At 38.2% G+C, this 22,945-nt stretch overlaps 1 protein-coding gene across 1 annotated transcript in view; it reads right to left on the bottom strand.

The window, feature by feature from the left end:
• The window catches only part of CFAP47 (cilia and flagella associated protein 47), a 546,463-nt gene that overhangs the window by 136,812 nt on the left and 386,706 nt on the right, over nucleotides 1–22,945 (bottom strand). The window contains 4 exon segments of the mRNA XM_089904937.1: nucleotides 713–800; nucleotides 7,265–7,492; nucleotides 8,244–8,387; nucleotides 8,865–9,061. Of these exon segments, the coding sequence (XP_089761063.1) occupies nucleotides 713–800; nucleotides 7,265–7,492; nucleotides 8,244–8,387; nucleotides 8,865–9,061 (657 nt within the window).

Here is a 22,945-nt window from a genome sequence, read left to right on the forward strand (position 1 = left end):
TCCATTTACCAACATTTTAATAATTTCCTCAGCAGGATCTAACCACGATGGGACACTGAATTCTCTCCCGAATAGAACAATTATTCCTTTGATGAATTACAGTCCCTCAGTTCTTCCCTGTTAGTCTTCTACACCTCTCACCTCCTCTCTCATCAAAAGCTTTGTAGGAATACTCCTCACTCCCATTCCCAAGCAAGCAATTATTTTCAGGGACCATCAGGCAATTTGCATAAATGAATGTTTTACTAGAGAGAAACAAAGAAAACTTCACATATACCAAAGCCTTTAACCTATTTTTCATGTTCAATTAACTATATGTACATGTTTTTATAATACCTAGTCCTATAAAGAGATATTCTCATAGGACACTGTCTGGCTCATAAACTGATATAACTATTTGAAAGTGTTTACCACAATTTTAAATGTAAATGGCTTAACTAAATATTTCTACTTCCAGGAATTTGCCCCACAAATAAATATTAAAAAATGGACAAGAGAGTATAGCACTATAGACATAAAATGTATGCCCCAAAGCTCTGATTATTTAGAAAGGTAATGACTGAAATGGAAAACTAAATTTCCCTCTGGGTTATTTATTAGAAAGGGGAAATTTAAGTTACTTTTTTTTTTTTTAAGTTACTTTTTAATTTATTCTCATCACGCATCTTTCCCAGTATGGTAGTTAATAATATCTCATTAACAATTTTGTTACCTTTGAATACACCACGTTTCCAAGGGCATACGTGTAGAATATAGGGAATTGTGTTATCAGGGTCTATGGTGATGTGTAGGCAGGCGGACTCTCAACCATTGCACCACCAGGGAAGCCCTCCAGCTTTCCTTTGGTTTCCATTTGCATGGAATATCTTTTTTCCCCTTACTTTCAGTCTGTATGTGTCTCTAGGTCTGAAGGGGGTCTCTTGTAGACAGCATATAAACGGGTCTTGTTTTGTATCCATTCAGCCAACCTGTGTCTTTTGGTGGGAGCATTTAGTCCATTTACATTTAAGGTAATTATCGATATGTATGTTCCTATTCCCATTTTCTTAATTGTTTCGGGTTCGTTATTGTAGGTCTTTTCCTTCTCTTGTGTTTCTTGCCTAGAGAAGTTCCTTTAGCATTTGTTGTAAAGCTGGTTTGGTGGTGCTGAACTCTCTCAGCATTTGCTTGTCTGTAAAGGTTTTAATTTCTCCATCAAATCTGAATGAGATCCTTGCTGGGTAGAGTAATCTTGGTTGCACATTCTTCTCCTTCATCACTTTAAATATGTCCTGCCAGTCCCTTCTGGCTTGCAGAGTTTCTGCTGAAAGATCAGCTGTTAACCTTATGGGGATTCCCTTGTGTGTTATTTGTTGTTTTTCCCTTGCTGCTTTTAATATGTTTTCTTTGTATTTAATTTTTGAAAGTTTGATTAATATGTGTCTTGGCATATTTCTCCTTGGATTTATCCTATATGGGACTCTCTGTGCTTCCTGGACTTGATTAACTATTTCCTTTCCCATATTAGGGAAGTTTTCAACTATAATCTCTTCAAATATTTTCTCAGTCCCTTTCTTTTTCTCTTCTTCTTCTGGAATCCCTATAATTCGAGTGTTGGTGCGTTTAATGTTGTCCCAGAGGTCTCTGAGACTGTCCTCAGTTCTTTTCATTCTTTTTTCTTTATTCTGCTCTGCAGTAGTTAATTCCACTATTTTACCTTCCAGGTCACTTATCTGTTCTTCTGCCTCAGTTATTCTGCTATTGATCCCATCTAGAGTATTTTTAATTTCATATATTGTGTTGTTCATCGTTGCTTGTTTCATCTTTAGTTCTTCTAGGCCCTTGTTAAATGTTTCTTGCATTTTCTCTTTTCTATTTCCAAGATTTTGGATCATCTTTACTATCATTATTCTGAATTCTTTTTCAGGTAGACTGCCTATTTCCTCTTTATTTGTTAGGTCTGGTGGGTTTTTATCTTGCTCCTTCATCTGCTGTGTGTTTTTCTGTCTTCTCATTTTGCTTATCTTACTGTGTTTGGGATCTCCTTTTTGCAGGCTGCAGGTTCGTAGTTCCTGTTGTTTTTGGTGTCTGTCCCCAGTGGCTAAAGTTGGTTCAGTGGGTTGTGTAGGCTTCCTGGTGGAGGGGACTAGTGCCTGTGTTCTGGTGGATGAGGCTGGATCTTGTCTTTCTGGTGGGCAGGTCCACGTCTGGTGGTGTGTTTCGGGGTTTCTGTGGACTTACTATGATTTTAGGCAGCCTCTCTGCTAATGGGTGGGGTTGTGTTTCTGTCTCGCTAGTTGTTTGGCATAGGGTGTCCAGCACTGTAGCTTGCTGGTTGCTGAGTGAACCTGGGTCTTGGTGTTGAGATGGAGATCTCTGGGAGATTTTCGCCATTTGATATTATGGGGAGCTGGGAGGGCTCTTTTGGACCAGTCTCCTGAAGTTGGCTCTCCCACCTCAGAGGCACAGCACTGACTCCTGGCTGCAGCACCAAGAGCCTTTCATCCACACGGCTCAGAATAAAAGGGAGAAAAAGTAGAAAGAAAGAAAAAAAGGAGGGAGGGAGGAAGGAAGGAGGGAAGGAAAGAAAGAAAGAAGATCAAATAAAATAAAGTAAGATAAAATAAAATAAAGTTACTAAAATAAAAAAATAATTATAAAAAAACAAAAACAAAAAAAACCACAAAAACGGACGGATAGAACCCTAGGACAGATGGTGGAAGCAAAGCTATACAGACAAAATCTTACACAGAAGCATACACAAACACACTCACAAAAAGAGGAAAAGGGAAAAAAATCATAAATATTGCTCTCAAAGTCCACCTCCTCAATTTGGGATGATTCGTTGTCTATTCAGGTATTCCACAGATGCAGGGTACAGCAAGTTGATTGTGGAGCTTTAATCCGCGGCTTCTGAGGCTGCTGGGAGAGATTTCCCTTTCTCTTCTTTGTTCTCACAGCTCCTGGGGCTCAGTTTTGGATTTGGCCCCGCCTCCGCGTGTAGGTGGCCGGAGGGGGTCTGTTCTTCGCTCAGACAGGGCGGGGTTAAAGGAGCAGCTGCTTAGGGGGCTGCGGTTCACTCAGGCCGGGGGGAGGGAGGGGTACGGAGTGCGGGGCGGCATGACGTTGCACCAGCCTGAGGCGCGCCGTGCGTTCTCCTGGGGAAGTTGTCCCTGCATCCCGGGGCCCTGGCGGTGGTGGGCCGCACAGGCTCCCCGGAAGGGGGGTGTGGATAGTGACCTGTGCTCGCACACAGGCTTCTTAGCGGCGGCAGCAGCAGCCTTAGCGTCTCATGCCCGTCTCTGGAGTCCAGCGCTTTTAGCCGCGGCTTGCGCCCATCTCTGGAGCTCCTTTAAGCAGCACTCTTAATCCCCTCTCCTTGCGCAACAGGAAACAAAGGGGGAAGAAAAAGTCTCTTGCCTCTTCGGCAGGTCCAGACTTTTCCCCGGACTCCTTCCCGGCTAGCCGTGGTGCACTAACCCCCTGCAGTCTGTGTTCACGCCGCCAACCCGTCCTCTCCCTGCGCTCCGACTGAAGCCAGAGCCTCAGCTCGCAGCCCCGGCCGCCCCGGCGGGTGAGCAGACAAGCCTCTTGGGCTGGTGAGTGCTGGTTGGCACCGATCCTCTGTGCGGGAATCTCTCCGCTTTGCCCTCTGCACCCTTGTTGCTGTGCTCTCCTCCGCGGCTCCGAAGCTTCCCCCCTCTGCCACCCGCAGTCTCCGCCCGCGAAGGGGCTTCCTTGCTCGTGGGGTGGGGTGTTGCTAGAAAGCTACGAGAAAGGTCAAGTTGTGACAATGTACTGGGGATGGGAATTGTGAGGAGAGCCATACTCAGTCTGCCTCTTCCTTTGTTTGCAAGGTTACAGTTTTCATAGCTACTGTGATTGCAAGATTGCAGAGCTGAGGAGAGGGGGATAGAAATGGGTCAAGTCAAAATGTCACAAATCACCCTGCTCTTACCAGGATTCAGAGTTTTTCTTGAGTAAATACTCCTCAGATTGTTTGAAATCTTTGTTTTATTTCAAGATTTAAAAGTTTTGACAAGTTTTGTCAGTGTTTTTATTGCTTTTAAGGAGGAACAGATTTATGAAACCCCTTGCTCCACCGTTTTGGAAGTCCCAGGTCTCCTGTTTTCTTTATTGCATAACTATTTCCTACTCCTTGGTCACTTTGATAAAATGCCATAGCATTTTACCTGTATCTCAATTATATTCTCTGATTTTTTTATATTCTCTTTCTTGTTAGGGAAGTCTCAACCTTCTATTGAAAACTATTCTTGTAGCAATGAGATTAAATATATGTTAAAAGGCTTTTTAAAAAAAATACAAAGTATCATAAAAATCAATACTAACAGCAATGAAAAATAGAACAAGGAAAAGACATGAAAAGAATATAGTGAGTCTGAGTTGTCAGCAGACTGTCAAAGTGGAGGTGTACAGCAAGCAGTCAGAAATGAGGGGCTGAAGCTAATACATCTTGAGTAAAAGTATGAATTTGGCATTTGTAACTAGTTGATAGTTTGAAGCCAAGAAACTGCCAAGTGGGATGTTGTACAGACATAAGAATGCTTTAGAAGGTGGAAACTTGAAAAGAAATGAGAAGGCTAGAGGAATAAAAGGACCAGATAAGTAACAATCCAGAAATAGCATGGAAATGAGGACTATAGAATGATGTAAAATAAAGGGTGAAGAGTGTTAAGAAGGCAGACAGACAGTGCCAAACATTATAGGAGTTTTTAGGCAGATAACTTGGGAAAAGAACTGATTTTTCTTGACCAAAAGTTATGGGTGATCTTTGTGGCAGAAGCTTCAACAGAGTAGAGGAGATACAAATGGACCACCATGAAATAAGAAGTGATCATGTAAATATTGCTTTTTCAAGAAGTTTAGCAATCACAGAAAATATAGAGGGTAATAGTTGAAAGGCTATTGTTAGAGACAAGTTTTATCTTATAATGGAAAATCTTTGAGAATATTTATAGATTAAGAAAAATAATCCAACAATGAGGAAGGTATTGAAAGAGAGAGAAAGAGAGAAAGGGGTGAAAAGAATGAGAATCAGCCTTGAGTGCCCAGAGGCCAACTTCATTTTACACATTGAAGAATGAAGATGGAGAATCAGAAGCATTTCAGTAGTCTCAAAGGGAGTGCAAGATGAATCCTGACACTATAAAGCAAAGTTTCTCAGTCTAGCCTTTCTCCTTAGCAGCACCTCAGTTGTTTCTCAATAGAATTTCCATTGAAATACCAGCAATAAACTAAATATTATGAATGAAAAGAAAGGGCAAATTGGTAATGCTCATTAGTACATGCTGATTAAAAATAATGGTGATTTTCAAATTAAGAAAGGTGATATTTTATTCATAATATCTCTAGGGACAAATGTTTCTTCGGTCTTAAACATGTTTCTGTTCTTTTATAATTGTTGGTGCTACTTAAATATAGAAATATAGAAGAACTGGAATACATGAACAGTATTATTAATATCTTAATGAAATGACATTTAATTAATTTAATATGTAGTATCTTTAATTACAGAAAGGGCCTCACTGAAAACTTACACTCTAAAGGTAAAATTAACTAGATTCTTCAGTTTTACTTGTGTATTGAAACCATATAAATATAGACTTTGATTATTTCCTGTAAGTACAATTCTGCTATGAATAGAATTCCACTTCTACATTTAATTAGAAAAATATAGTTAATATAGCATAATTATTATTTTTAAAGGCCTACATTTTTTTAAAAATGCATTCATTCTGAAGAATAAAAGTTTTAAAAACCTACAGACATCACCTCTACCAAAACAACAAAATGAAATAACCAATGTTAAGAAATTAAGCAATTTTTTCTTTAACCTGTTTTCATCAAACTCATAAGACAGGATTTCTTGCTCACCAGAAAATTCTGGAAGGGGAAAGGGAGTGGTGGAAAAATGATTTTTTTCCTTAGTTATAGCAAGTGCAAGTAGTCATGCTCTTTTCTTTTCTTTTCTTTCCTTCCTTCTTTCCCTCCTTCCTTCCTTCCATTTGAAAAGCCATCCATTATGTTTGTATCCGTTCATTAAACAAATGTTTCTTGAAAAACTATTATGTGCTTGATACTATGATTTATGCTAAGTACAAAAGTATGGATACGAGGGGCATGCCCCTTTTCTCACAGTTCATAATCTGGTGGAGAAGAATAATCTGGTGGAGAACAGGTAATAGCAATAGGATGTAATGTACATGATGGTGGGAAAAGTAAAAAAAAAAATGCTGTGGAAGCACATGAAAGGCATCTAATCCAGGTTTATGGGGATGTAGAAGAAGTCTTGGAAAAGTGGCATCTAAGCTTTGTCATAAAGAATGAAAAGGAGTTAGACATACACAGAGAAGTGGAAGATAGGGAATTGGATAGAGATTTCCAGGCAGTAGTAAAAGGAAATACTATATACAATGGCCTAAGTGTGGCCGGAGCCAGGAGTGCTAAGAGAGAAAGCTGAGCAGATAGGCTTTTGAAACACGTGAAAGCCACTTCAGGGAGCCTGGACTCAATCCTGAAGGCAAGAGATGACAGTGAAGAGTTTTAGCAGGGGAGTGAGAAGATGAGATTTTCATTCATAATATTCACTCTATTTGCAATCCAGTAAGGAAAAAAGAAGAAAATCAATGCACATATTTTTCAAGATTACCAAAAAAAGCAGAGGACAAACCCAGAGAATTTCTAAACTTCTGATGTACCCTCTAAAACTAGATTCAGGCATCTATGATGGAAGATATATGAAGCTTCTTTGAGGATTCTATTGGGCACATAATTTGTAGATAAATATGGGAGTGGAGAGTAGAAAAATTTATTTTCAGATTTGCTTAAACAAATCAAGGGAGGAGGGCCAAGTACAAAACCTCATAAAAAATAAAGATGTAACTAATTATGCATTTCTTCACATTCCCACTATTATTTACACTGGTAAATGATAGGATACACTTTTGAAATTTCATGCCTGCAGATATCACATTACAATTTTAAAAGCTGTTTAAAAGTTTTTAAAAAAAATCTTTCATTGTCATGTACAATTTCTTCAAGTGAAAATACACATGACTCAAATAAGTAAATTTTAATGTGTTTTATGATTATATACTAATATTTAGATATAAAACTTGTTTGGTGCTAATTCAACTTTATAATCAAAATGGCATTTTAAAAGCTGCTGGACTAATAGGAGAATTCTAACCATCTCCTTATGTCACACTGCTTCACCTAGTTAAGTAAAATTAAATGTTTTAAAATATCATATAATTCAATATACTCCTTCTGAAAACACTTTCATACCAAAAAAAAAAAAAACAAACCAAAATCTTACCTTAAATGTTAGGATGCTTGTTGTATAATTGGGCATCATTATGGGTTTATTTGTTATCTCCCCCACTTGACAGTCTACGGTGATGTGTTCCAAGGCCAGCGGTCTTTTTCCAATCCCTTTTATGTCAAAGATATGCTCCATACCATCTACTTCATTTTGTAGAGTAAGTTTGCCCTGTGACAAATCAGCCAAATTTCAGCTCTATAGGAGTGACAGTTGGATGCCAACCATCTCTTCTATTTTAGTAATCTTGAATCTGATCGATGAAATGAGCTTTCAAGGAGGTGCTAGTCATTACTTTTTCCAGTTTATATATAAATACTTCTACTGAACGAATAAAGATGAATTTCCTGTGAAAAGCTCTTCATTTCTTTTCACTTTCTCTAAGTGACAGTTTAATAGGCATTCTCATACATAGCAATTATATGCCTGTTTACATCCTTGTCAAAGAAATATGACTTAAGAAAATATTTTCTGAAGTACAAACTTCCTTACTGAATACAAAAAAAGCAATGATTTTACTTTGTTAAACATATTATGTAAAAATAATCTAGACATAAATATTGACAGCCTATGACATTCTGACTTTCAGAATATTTATCCCTCAAGTTACAACATTTATTAAAGTTTCAAGCAGAGTGAACACTAATGATCAAATTCATGGAAAATATAACTTTTTAAAAAAATCTTTTTAGTTTAATTTTATTTTTTTTATACAGCAGGTTTTTATTAGTTACCCATTTCATACATATTAGTGTATATATGTCAATCCCAACCAATCTCCCAATTCATCACACCACCACCCCACACCCCCCAGAAAATATAACTTTTCTGCAAGAAAATTTATCACAAATTATATATGTTAACATCACACATTGGTTAATCGACATATTAAAGCTAGGGAAAAAAATCAATGAGTTCATACCATAATCTCACATTCCAAAATAGGTTTGAATGTGAGAGGATAATTCACAGTCTCACTTGGTCCAACATGTAAAACAGGAGGTCCATAAAACCATTCTCCTTCTATAGCAACTTGACATTTCCATTCATTCTTTGTTTTATTATTCTAAAGCATGAAAATAAAGACAGAAAAATATCAGATAGAAAAATATCAGTGTAAAAAATTCAAAATTCCTTACAATTATATTACCTTCCTTGATGCTATTATCACCCACTAATAGCCAAGCTACAGCCAATCACTGTTCTTAGTGCCTATGAGCACATCTTAATCAAGTGTAAAGATCACAACTGAATCTGGAGCAGAGTGATCTGAGACACCACGACTCTGCTTGGTTTGATGATAGGTTAAGGAAGTTAGAATTAATTTTTTAAGCAAAGAGATCCAGCAGGAGTGATTAATCAGGTGAGTAATATGATAACACTTATATTCGGGAATAAAAACTGTGACATCAATATGGAGAAACAAATGGCCACACATAATGTAATTAGGAATTGGTAATTCAGATGAAAGGTTTGAAGGACTTTAATTGAGACAGTGGCAGTGGGAATGAAGAAAAGTACGAAAAAAAAAGTCTGTGCTTACTATTGGAATATTCTGGGTAAGGGCTTCAAATGCTGGTGTTTCAAAATCAAATCTGGCCTCTGGACGTTCTTCATTTACCACACCTTCAATGCAATAGACATGCACATCATACCTTGATGTCAACAAGATTTTACAAGGGTAGCGTCCAGGACTGAGAGGAACAAATCGTAAAGGAACTGGAACAGATCCATCTGTAACTATCAAAACAATTAAAAAATGGTTTAATCATTTTTGATGGTATAAATCCTAAGATTCATTTTCAGGTACAGCAATATTTTATTTTTTGGATTTAATTGTATTATATAATCCAGAAGAGACTAGGTTATAGCAAGATAACACATTACCCCTCAGTCTCCTGGGCATTACAAGCAAGCTTATTTTTTATTAATGACAGAATATATCCTGCATAGGTCAGAGGAAGGTTTGCTCCATAAAGCCACTGAGGGACCCAGGCACACCACTCCTTCTTCATTTACAGGTCAGGGAAGAGTAACTGAAAGTTTGCTCAAGGGCTTTTTAGTGCTCAGCCCAAAGTTAACACACATCACAGTTAATTGGTCAGACCCAACCACAGGGTTCTTTCTCAGCTGACAGGGGCTGAGAACTGAGAGATATATGGAATATTTGGCAAGCAATATTATCTGCCACATTTCTATGACATAGAAATGCTCTGTCCCATAGCAATCAAAATAAGTTGCAACTTGACCAGCAGATAGAAATAATTTTTCATAGTTAATAACCAAGGGAAGCCAAAAGAGGCATGTCCAATGAATACTTTTCATATCACCTTGTTATACCATATACCTTAAGTTAATAGCTAATATCATTTCTTATGGTGGGCAGGCTGTCTATGCTGGTCCTTTCCTTCCAAGCAATACTACTTTTTCTCTGAAGGTCACCGTTTTCTTATTCTCCAGGAAATGAGAAAATAGTTATAAAAATCTCTCAACCCTAAAGTAGGATGCAGTATAATACTATAATACAAATTTCACTGCTAAAGCCAAAGTATTTAAGTTATAGATGAGAAACAAGTGCTAAAAAATGTTTAGAAGCCTAACTCTGTTCAAGGAAATTCTCCAAAACCAAGAAGACAAATCAAGCTTATCAACCAATGGACAAGACAAGTATTATGACATTAATTGGCTATAATTTTAATTCACTCACATTTAACACCTCCAATGTTAAAAATGGCAAACTTGTTTTCAAATACACTGAAGTCTATATGCCAAGAAGACCAGTCATTCTTGCAAGAACATTAACTGTTTTAAATCATTTTTAAAACATATTGAAGATGTGTATGTATGTGTTATACGTTCTGTGCTACACATTTTAAAAATATATTCATCATATGTTATATAGAATGTATTATGTGTTGTATATGGCATATATTATGTATAATGTCATAGTTATATGTTAAAAAACACTGACAGTGGATCACACTTGAAATCTATATTACATCTAACCAAAGTCCAAGATTCTCAGCTGGTCTAAGGAGGAAACAAAGGCTGTCAGAATGTTGTAATTTTTATTTCGTCCTTTTCAAGTACAAATCTAATTTTAGAATAAGTTTTTTTCTTGTCAAAAAGGACTCCAGGCACATTTTATCATCTGTTGTTCACTGATTACTTTCATTCTGAGAAAAGTATTTGAATTGTGGCAACACCATTAGAACAAAACAGGTGAGATAATTATTTGATTAAAATTTGTTGCTTTATTATCAGAAAGGAAGAAACCACATTTCTCTCTTACATGAACACATTGAAATGAAAATACTTAGATTAGGTAATTTAAATAAAATTAAACTTCTTAGAATACGAAATTTAATCAACTTAACAGTAATTTTTTTAACTTTATTGGAGTATAATTGCTTTACAACAGTAATTATTATTTACATCATCAATAAAGAATAACTAGCCATTTCATGGTAAACAATAACTGAAATGCACAAGCTCAAGTATAAAGTTTCTATCAAAAGCTTTATGTTATACACTATTTCCTTTTCCCTAAAAATATGCACTTCCTATTGATACTGAGTCTGAAAGTGAAAGCCAAGGACATTCTTCAGTGTACATTTTCCAACTCATGAAATGTTCATGAGCAAAGACCCTAAGAAATAAGCCATGCAAGCCCCTCTCCCTTACAAGTCCAAAAAGAAATTCATCATAATAGTGGAATTCATGGAAATGATAGTTTTGTTGAAGATATATTGATAAAACAATATTTGTTTTACTTAAACATCTGAAATAATTTAATTAATTCATGCTAGACAAAAAGAGTAGGAATATTATCATATATTACCAACATGAAGCTACTTGTGGATTAAGGTATTCATCACACAGTATCCGCATCACCTTAGATGTAAAATAGCAGAGGTAGAGACTTTTCATATTTAGAAACTTGGAAATTTTCCTGGCCACACTGTGCTACCTTAACATCATTCTCCTTTAGGGACATGTTTTCTCAAAGTCTTTTCCAATTCTGCTCTGTAGCAGATGTCATCCATGCCCTGCCATGTCCCCTTAGCATTTAATCCTCCCTGCGGGCCAGTGGCTTTATGGAAAACAGCTCCTTTCTCCTTGAGGGCTTCCTCTAGTCATAGGAAGGTGCTTAACCCTCGCATGGATCAGGCCAGAAGTGACAGTTAATGCCTGCAGTTGCAGTCCTCAACAAATAATGTATCAAACTGGTGGAAAAATAACCCAGCTTCTTTATCCTTGGGTTGGAATAACTCTGAGGTGAATTCTACACCAACTCACAGAGATTCCCCAGTGCAACTGAGCCCAAATTGCTCACAGTGGCAACTGCTCATTAACACTCCCTGAATTGGCTTCCTCTCTTTACTGTCTCTCACTCTCTCACACTTCTACCTACGGTTCCTGAGATCACTTCTCAAACTACTTGCTCTCAAGACCTGGTCTCAGGGTCTGCTGTTGGGGATCCCCAACCTAACACATACCCTTAGACCAAGGAAAGAGAGCTTGCTGTCCTGGGCCTCATGCTTTCTAGAACCTTACTCTGAATCTCCTGTCATTGTCTCTCTGCATATGCAAGGAGGACATGGGCCCACTGGGACAGGCCTATGTTGAGCCCAGCCCCATCCTTGTTCCAAGTTCATGGGATGTCACAATCCACAATCCAAAGTGCTTTGATCCCATTTCCAGTGCCTGCACAGAGCTCTTCCCTATGTCAGTCCCCCTGTTGGAAGACTCTTAGAATTGAAGAATTCTAAGTTAGAATAGCCACCTCTAACTAAGAGGTGGCTATTAACGGGAAGATGTCAACCAAGATTAATTATGTGGGCTGAGGTTCCTACAAATTTGTACACAATCCCTCTTATAATACATGCTAGATGTGAAGGAAAAAAGAGAATGGGGTGGGCACATGCCCAGGGCCCAGCTATCCTGTGTTTTCATGTTCTAGTGCAAAACTCTGAGGAGGCCAAGAATTCTAAATTCAACTTTGGTCTTCTAGGTTGGTATAAAGCTTTATTTCTCAAGGTGGAATAATAGACTATATTCTATTTAAAAATTTGTTAGTTTGATTTACCACTTTTAAAATTTAGATATATGGTATATGGGCTTCCCTTTGTACTTTTGACCTGGGCATTACAAATGTCAGGGACAATCTGGACCTGTCCCTTCCATCCTTACTCTACTAGATGTAGCTCACCTGGGGCCTTTTCTCTACAGGTGATCCTAGTAACTATGGGAGTTGCTAGGGTTCTGTAATTAAAGATAACCAAAGATAAGTAAATTTACCAGATTATAGTTACTAAAGAAAATAAAGGAACATAAACAGAGAATCTCTCTAATGAAAAAACACTTAATTTTATATAACTTTAGCTACTGGAAGAAGTCAGTGTGACCTACCGTTTTTAAAATAACCCATAAAAATGGGCATCCAGCACATATGATCTAACAATCCCACTCCTGGGTATATATCTGGAGAAAACTCTAATTTGATACATGCACCCCAATGTTCATAGCGGCACTACTTACAATAGCCAAGACATGGAAGCAACCTAACTGTCCATCGACAGATGAATGGATAAAGAAGATGTAGTATATGTATACAATGGAATACTACTCAGCTATAAAAAAGAATGAAATAATGCCATTTGCAGCAACATGGATGGACCTAGAGATTATCATACTTAGTGAAGTAAGTCAGAGAAAGACAAATATCATATGATATCACTTATATGTGGAATCTAAAAAAAATGATACAAGTGAACTTATTTACAAAACATAAACAGACTCACAGACATAGAAAACAAACTTCTGGTTACCAAAAGGGAAATGTAGGGGAGGGATAAATTAGGAGTTTGGGATTAGCAGATACAAACTACTATACATAAAACTACTATACGTAAAATAAATAAGCAACAAGGTCCTACTGTATAGCACAGGGTATTATATTCAGTATCTTGTAATCTTTTCAATGGAACAGGATAGAAAGCCCAGAGATAAACCCACGCACATATGGTCACCTTATTTTTGATAAAGGAGGCAGGGATGTACAGTGGAGAAAGGACAGCCTCTTCAATAAGTGGTGCTGGGAAAACTGGACAGGTACATGTAAAAGTATGAGATTAGATCACTCCCTAACACCATACACAAAAATAAACTCAAAATGGATTAAAGACCTAAATGTAAGGCCAGAAACTATCAAACTCTTAGAGGAAAACAGAGGCAGGACACTCTATGACATAAATCACAGCAAGATCCTTTTTGACCCACCTCCTAGAGAAATGGAAATAAAAACAAAAATAAACAAATGGGACCTAATGAAACTTCAAGGCTTTTGCACAGCAAAGGAAACCATAAACAAGACCAAAAGACAACCCTCAGAATAGGAGAAAATATTTGCAAATGAAGCAACTGACAAAGGATTAACCTCCAAAATTTATAAGCAGCTCATGCAGCTCAATAACAAAAAAACAAACAACCCAATCCAAAAATGGGCGGAAGACCTAAATAGACATTTCTCCAAAGAAGATATACAGACTGCCAACAAATACATGAAAGAATGCTCAACATCATTAATCATTAGAGAAATGAAAATCAAAACTACAATGAGATATCATCTCACACCAGTCAGAATGGCCATCATCAAAAAATCTAGAAACAATTAATGTTGGAGAGGGTGTGGAGAAAGGGGAACACTCTTGCACTGCTGGTGGGAATGTGAGTTGGTACAGCCACTATGGAGAACAGTATGGGGGTTCCTTAAAAAACTACAAACAGAGCTACCATATGACCCAGCAATCCCACTACTGGGCATATACCCTGAGAAAACCATAATTCAAAAAGAGTCATGTACCAAAATGTTCACTGCAGCTCTATTTACAATAGCCCAGAGATGGAAACAACCTAAGTGTCCATCATCGGATGAATGGATAAAGAAGATGTGGCACATATATACAATGGAATATTACTCAGCCATAAAAAGAAATGAAATTGAGCTATTTGTAATGAGATGGATAGACCTAGAGTCTGTCATACAGAGTGAAGTAAGTCACAAAGAGAAAGGCAAATACTGTATGCTAACACATATATATGTAATTTAAGAAAAAAAATGTCATGAAGAACCTAGGGGTAAGACAGAAATAAAGACACAGACCTACTAGAGAATGGACTTGAGGATATGGGGAGGGGGAAGGGTAAGCTGTGACAAAGCGAGAGAGAGGCATGGACATATATACACTACCAAACGTAAGGTAGATAGCTAGCGGGAAGCAGCCCCATAGCACAGGGAGATCAGCTCGGTGCTTTGTGACCGCCTGGAGGGGTGGGATAGGGAGGGTGGGAGAGAGAGAGGCGCAAGAGGGAAGAGATATGGGAACATATGTATATGTATAACTGATTCACTTTGTTATAAAGCAGAAACTAACACACCATTGTAAAGCAATTATACTCCAATAAAGATGTAAAAAAAAAAAAGAATATATAAAATATATATATATAAAACTAATCACTTTGCTGTACACCTGAAACTAACACAACATTGTAAATCAACTATACTTCAATATAAAAAAAAATTCAGTAAGAGAAAGAGCTTGGATTGAGGGCTGTCCATGGGTCACAGGGTTTCCAGGCATTCTCTCTATATAGAACATGCCTTTGTATTTCATGATTTTTTCCTGAAGCATGTATTGACGTTGTCAGGATTTCCTAAATTTCCTATATTCAGTCTTCTCCAACAAATTGCAAAATTTTGCTGTTAAAAAAAATGTGCAATTTCAGATCCTAGAATAGGTCATGGTTGGGACAATAAATCAATACTGCTGTTTTGGTCAGCTAAAACAGCATAACAAACTCTCCAAAACTTAGTGGTTAAAAAAAAAGCAAACACACCATTTATTTGTTCATGATTCTGTGGCCTAACCTCATTTGGGAAAGCTTACCTGCTTCATGTGGTATTGGCTGGGCTCACTCATGCATTAGGACCTCAACTGGGAATTCTGTCCATGAGCTCTCTAACCTTCTATGAGATGAGCCCAACATTTTTCATACAGTACAGAAGAATGACCAGTAGCAAAAGAATGAGAGCCTTGTGCACAAATGGTTATCATATATATCTGCTTCTTTCGAATTCCTTAACAATCCATTGGCCAAAGCAAGTCACATGGCCAAGACCAGGGAGCTGAGACCACATATAACATGTGTACAGGCAGATAGGATCCACCTGGGCTTTTACTGAAACAATCTACCATATCTTAACTCCAAAGCAAGATACATGCATTAAACTGGTGAGGTGAAAGATGCAATCAACTAACAGTTAAAAGCTCTGTTTTCTAGTTTTAGTTCCTCTTCTACATTGTGTGATCTTGGGCAAACAACTTAGAGGTCTTTTTCAGAATTCAAGTTCTTAATCTGTTTAAATTAAGGAGTGAGATTTGATCAGTAGCTTTCAAACATTTTATTTTTTGGCTTGGTGGGGCGGGGTGGGGTGGGGAATGTATCTGAACAATACCTAAGACAGAATCTCAGTATATAAAACAAATTAACCTAGAGTCAATCTGGTTGAAGTAAGACACTAGAAGCTCCGATTCACTTCCACAGCCTTCCTATAGACAAACCAAAGCACTTCAGAAGAATGTTACAGCTCTAAAGAATATAATTTGATTAACTGATCTCTTAGGTTTCTTTCTGCTTTAACATTCCATGATTATATGAAAGTACATCAGAAAAGTGGAAGAGACTAAGTAATACAGTAAATTGGTCATTATCTTCTATAGTTAATTATATAAGGATATTACTAGCAAACAATAGTCAGAAATCCTTAACTCAGAAAATGAGGTATCGGGAGAATGAATAAATTTATGATATGAATTCATTTATAAAATGAACTTATAATAAACAGATATTTGTTATAAATTAATGTATGAGTAATTATATTTTCAAATCATGTTTTGGCCTATTTGCTAATCCCACTTCCATCTACTACTGGAAAGATTTAGCGTAGTTTTTTTTCCCATTACACAAGTAAAGGACCAAATCACTTGCCAGTTGGAATTTTACCCATTTTAGTTACTTTATTATGTTCTTTTCGGCACATGAGCATCTACCTCACAAATACTCTGGCAAAGTAAGTGATAGATTCATTGTGTGCTAACAAGTTCTCATTACTGAGTTTACTCATTTAATATCAAAATCATGAAGTGTGCCAAAAGACTTCATATAAAAAAGAAAAAAGTTCAGCAATTGCAATTTAAGAGTGTGCTTGATTTATTTTGTAAAATGTTTTCATTAGCATCATCCACTCAGGTAAAACCATTTTCTGAAATGGTTCACTGCTTAAATTGTCAAATTTAGTATACTATTCAATAAAATAACAATAATTTAAAATGATAGAAACCCATACTAATTACTGACAAATTCAATTTTTGAAATATTGGTTAAAATGGGTCTTATCACTTCAAAAGAGGCTGGCTGAATTACTTTTGCTTTTCTATCACCAGGAAGATCTAAAATAATATTTAAGGGTCAAAAGAAAGAGATAGGAAGAGAGAGGGAAAGGGGAAAAGGAAAAAAAAGAAGGGGGCTTCCCTGGTGGTGCAGTGGTTGAGAGTCCTCCTGCCGATGCAGGGGACACAGGTTTGTGCCCTGGTCTGGGAAGATCCCACATGCCACGGAGCGGCTGGGCCCGTGAGCCATGGCCACTGAGCCTGCCCGTCCGGAGCCTGTGCTCCGCAACGGGAGAGGCCACAACAGTGAGAGGCCCACGTATCGCAAAAAAAAAAAAAAAAAGAAGAAGAAAGGAAGATGGAAGGAGGACAAAACTAAAGGAAAAAGGGAAGTTGGAATTGAGGAAGGAAAAAGAATGTTTGGGGGATGCTAAGAGAATGGCATGTGACCTTTCCTAACCAACTCCAAATGGTTGAGAGCATCAGACTTGTTGCCCCATGAAGTTTCTAAGTATCTGCAAGCAGAAAAGACTGGTATGCAGTTCCCTGTCAGATTTTGCTGAAAGGCAATACCTATACATCCCCCCAGGTGCTCTAAAGCACAGGAAAAAGACCAGAGAGGGATATCAAAGTGCTATAATAAGCAAATGGCAAGAACTGCCAATTATTTCCAGCACAGTCAAGCTAGGTTTAATAGGTACAGGAATACCTAATCTTATTAATTGCGTTGGTCAAGACTAGTAGGGCCTTACTAATGTTCTGTTGGCTTGATGTATCAATTACTGAGAGATGTGTAATAAAATCTCCCGCTCTGTGGATTTGTTCATTTTTCTTCCATATTTGCCAATTTTTGCTTTGTACATTTTGAGATTATGTGATTAGGTGGAAATAAGTTCAAAATTTCTCTCTACATTCAAGTATTCCTTTTTAAATTAACACATTTATTTGCCTTAAAGTCTACTTATTCTTTTTTTGTTGGCAGCACTGCATGGCTTGTGGGATCTTAATTCCCTGACCAGGGATCGAACCCGGGCCTGGCAGTGAAAGTGCTGAGTCCTAGCCACTGGACCACCAGGGGATTCTCTAAAGTCTACTTATTCTATATTTATGCCAGCTATTTTTTGATTAGCTAATACCTGGCATAAGTTTTTGGATATTTTACCAGGTAATTTTGTAAACGGCATAAAGCTGTATTTCACCTTCCATTGTGAAAATATCAACTTTTATATTTATCATGACTAATGACATATTTATGTTTAATATCTCATTTTGTGATTATTTTATTAATTACAGCTCTTTGATTCCAAGTTTTTCTTCTGAATTCAATTTCCTTCATCCATAAGTAGATCCTCCTTTGTTCTTTTAGCAACTATTTGTGAGTTTTAAATTGTCCCAATTTCACTGTTGAATTGAAAATAATTTTATTTCAATCTTACTCTTGAGTGATAGTTTTTTTTTTTTTTTGCGGTACGCGGGCCTCTCACTGTTGTGGCCTCTCCCGTTGCGGAGCACAGGCTCCGGACGCACAGGCTCAGCGGCCATGGCTCACGGGCCCAGCCGCTCCGCGGCATGTGGGATCTTCCCAGACCGGGGCGTGAACCCGCGTCCCCTGCATCGGCAGGTGGACTCTCAACCACTGCGCTACCAGGGAAGCCCTTGAGTGATAGTTTATTGGGACTTAAAATTCTAGGCTGACAGTTAATTTGCTTCAGTACTACAATACCATTGTCTTCTGGATTCTATTTTTCCTATTGGTAATTCTGCCTTCAGTATAATTTTTGTTCCTTTGAAACTAGTATGTCTTTTTCTCTTGTTGCTTTTCAGAATTTATCTTGTTTTTGCCATTCAACTGTTTCACGATAAACTAAGTATGAATTTAGGTGTCACTCTGTTAACTTCTAGCATTTAAAAAACCATTCTGTCTTTTCTTTTTCATTTGCTTCTATAAATTAGGAGAGGGTTATCTTTCCTAAGTGGTCACTTGTACAGGGTCTCACTCGCCTTTCATTCTGCAGCGATCTCTTAGATCTAAATGTGGAGGTAGCTCAATGCATACCCTTGGGTCAATTTCCTGTATCAAACAAGCATATGTCTGTTAGATGTAGGGGGGATATTTCTTATATCCACTGGCAGGTTTCAAATCACCTAAGGGAAAATTTACATCTTAGAAAATTTCATGAACTTCCTGTCACTGGATAAACTCTAATCCCACCAACAACATGTACCAAAAATCACTTGGACTCTTCCAATCTCTGTCACCAACACCAGATCTACATGGTAGATTCTATACATCCTTATGACAGAATGATGTTCTTCCACATTTTCCTCATACAGTTACAGTCATTTTAAGTTCAGGGGGTTTGTTTTCTTAAAAGAGGTGCAAACAAAGAAGTGTTAATAGAGGATCACCTTGGAGAGTATTTCACCTATATTCATTCATTAGAAAAATATTTTAAAACACCTACTATGTACCAGGAGGTATGCAATTAGGAGGCAGCTTCCTAGTTTTCTGGTATGTTGCAGAAAATAAATTTCTGAGGAAAAGGCAGATCATGGGACTAAACTGTTTTCTTTTTATACCTAAATTACGTTTTAATTGAGCATGAGCCTATGGAGGTTATTAAATGTGTTTTTCAATCAGGCCACATCCTTTCAGTGACTACTGGGAATTCCTCATAGGATTTATGCAAATGAATAGCTGTTATCTTTACTTTACATTGATATTGCATTTCTGAATTTCTGTATGTCTTCAGGGATCATTTAACGGAAAATTAGGAGAGAGCCTATCATGGAATTGTAGCTTGCCGGTATTTAAAGTAGGAAGTTGTCTTTTTCATATAACTTTTCTCAGAAGACAAAATTTCCAACAGAAGAGAACTAAAATAAGATTTCACTTTATGGGCTTCCCTGGTGGCACAGTGGTTGGGAATCTGCCTGCCAGTGCAGGGGACATGGGTTTGAGCCCTGGTCTGGGAAGATCCCACATGCCGCAGAGCAACTAAGCCTGTGAGCCACAACTACTGAGCCTGCGCGTCTGGAGCCTGTGCTCCGCAACGGGAGAGGCCACGACAGTGAGAGGCCCGTGCACCATGATGAAGAGTGGCCCCCGCTCACCGCAGCTGGAGAAAGCCCTCGCACAGAAACGAAGACCCAACACAGCCCAAAATAAATAAATAAATAAATTTAAGATTTCCCTTTCTAATTAACCCCTCCATGGGGATGGAAGCAAGAGATTGCAGACAGCAAATTAACTTTGTGTTTTGCATTTTTAATTCTGAATACCATAAACTTTCTCTAATTGTCTTGTATTAAATATAAAATGTTTTGAACAGAGTTGAGTTTTAAATAGATTGATTTACTAAGTGTGTAAATTAGTCTGAATGAACTGTTAGGAAGCCAATAAAAAGCACATTCTCTAGGACTTAGACCAGGGGAAAAGGTTATACAATTTTTGATTAAATGTCTCCCTAAACGTACTATTGCACAGCATATATTCACTATTGAACACCAAATAGGAAGAATAAGACACTGCTTAAAGTTCACATTTTTTTTTTTACTTGCAGGCTTTATGTCCACAGCTATAAAACAATAAAAGCCAAAGTAAGACATTTATCAAACTGAAAATATCTTATATTAAAACTATAAGGATAAAGAATACACACTCATGGATATTATAATTATTTTGACTTGGTTATGCAAATTATTTGACTTAAAGTATATTTTCGTTGATAACATAGGACACAAACATATCTCATTACTGCATGGTGCAGAGTAAAAAGAAAGAAGCTGGAGCTGGCAAAAACCCAAGCGTTAGGACAGGACACGTATAGGCAACTCAACAAGCTGTAAACTCTGACTATGGGAGGACAGGTATAGGAAGGTAGCCAGATAAGAAAGTCATTTTAGTCAAACAATAGTTATGACTCAGATTTTCAAAAGTAGGAAGTGAAATTATAATCACGTAAGTGGTCCAGAGAAAAGGGGAGCTAGGTCAGGCTGATGTCAGAGGCCAGTCTGCAGTCAAGAAAGACCCAGGATCCCAAGTTCAGGGGCAAGATTCTTGTCTGAGGGGCTTTGGGCTGTCAGAACAAGGGTGGATGGCAGGAAAAGTATACCAGTACCCAGGGAAGGAGTCTGGAAACAACACACTTGGATTTTAAGAAATAAAGTAGAAACCTATGCCTGGGTAGTGGAACACACCAGAAAGAGAGAGATGCATCACAAGGATGACAGCATATGAATGTGGAGCCAGGGCTGCCAGATTTAATGTCAGAATGGAACTGAGAGGGACCCTATGGGGACTTCCCAGGACAGACACCCCCCCCACCCCCCACCATGTCCTCCACCTGCCTCTTGTTTGTAGAAAAGCTTTAGTTTCCCAGGCCTGCCCTGAGTCACAAAAGGTTGGCTCAAGAATTAATGACTGAAAGTATGTGGACATATAGTAACAACAAAAAAAAAACAGCAGTTAGGCCAGGAGAACCGGTAACAATTTAAATGATAAATCGGTCATATAATGGTCACAAAATCTTTAGTTCCTCCCTAAAGGACAAAGATTACAGTCTGATGCACATTCCTGAGTTGTTTTGCAGATACTAAAACCTCCACGAGATGGAAGAAGTTAACTGCATGATGACTATGAGCACATGTCCCCAGACCAGCTGGAGCCTGAGGATTGATGACATTAATCCCTGTGACACTGCCCTGTTACCTCACCATCAACCAATCAGAGAATTGTGCACAAGCTGATCGTGTACCATGTGACTCTCTCCCTCACCTTGCCTTTAAGACCCCTTCCCTGAAACCCATCAGGGAGTTTGGGTCTTTTGAGCATGAGTTGCCTGGACTCCTTACTTGGCACCTGCAATAAATGCTGCATTTCCTTCACCACAACCTGCTGTCAGTAGATTGGCTTTACTGTGCTGGTGAACGGACTCAAGTTCAGCTCAGTAACAGAAATATTACTCATGAGACAACGTGGATGACACTGGAGACTGGGGTGGGGGTGGGAGGGTCAGCATAGATGAGCCCCTAGGTGCTGGGTCTGAGAAGAGATTTGGCTCAGGGCCTGTAATTGAACCATGTCAGCAGAGATGGTAGGGGAAAGGGAAGGAAATTGGACAGTGTCTTTCTTGAAAGCTGCAGACAGTTTATATAGTAGAATTCTCTAAAATATTAATAGTAAGATAACATTGGTATAATGGGTACATTTTATGTGCTTCCTGAGATTCCCTTGGTTCCACCACCTCCAGCAACTTCAACCACTTGTCCCACCTCTGTGTTCCTCTGCCTGAAGATGACCTGTAACTTCCTCTAGAACTAATGAAGTCAACCCCTTGGCTGCTGCTCTACACACAGGTAGATCAGTCCCAATCTCGGAATTTTGGGTTCCTCTTGCCATGATAGGGCATAGAACCTGGCATTCCATGGGGCCAGGGAATGCCACCTTGAAGCCTAGGACCTTTAACACCCATAGAGTAAAATCTGGCAAACAAGAGCAGGAGACAGGAGATATTCCTTTCCTTCCTCTCTCACACTGACTGCTCATGGGCACTTTCTTTTCACATAGATTTTCAAAAGTGACACTTGCTGAGTGACCTGTTGCATCTCATCCTAGAGGTAAGTAGTGGACACTAAGGTATTAGCCATGTGGCATTCATTGCTTCCCATTCTTCCCTTCCTTGTTTCTCTTTTTTCTCACACGCACTACCCTGAGTCTGCACAGTAGGGGAGCAGAATTTTACCACCTTAAAATATGTCTCTTTAGCATATTAATTGTTTTAAGTTGGTTATTTTCTGAGACACAGCAGACCTGCTATGGGCTCTGAAAACCAAGTAAGAATTGCCCTTTTGTAAGAAACATTTACATGGTAAGGGAAATCTCCGTTTGAAAGGGTGTCTCCCTCTCTGTAACTGGAAGAGAAGGAGATCAAATCTCTAGAAACTCTTTTATCAATGGAAAAGGCAATGACTTAAGTCTGCATCATAGTCACCCTTGCTTACTGTGTTTTTCCAGGTCACCTCACGCAACTGACTCTCCCCACCCTCAATACCCTCTTTTGTCTTTAGCTGAGGATGGTATTTAAGGGGAGGGCTTCGGCCATTTTGGTGGGTTACTCCGTTTTCCTGGGTTTCTCCCATGTCTACATGTTATCAAACTTTGATTTTCTCC

The sequence above is a fragment of the Delphinapterus leucas genome, chromosome X (assembly GCF_059928025.1).
Source record: "Delphinapterus leucas isolate spDelLeu-1000000601 "Yukka" chromosome X, BTC_Dleu_Yukka2, whole genome shotgun sequence".
NCBI lineage: Eukaryota > Metazoa > Chordata > Mammalia > Artiodactyla > Monodontidae > Delphinapterus > Delphinapterus leucas.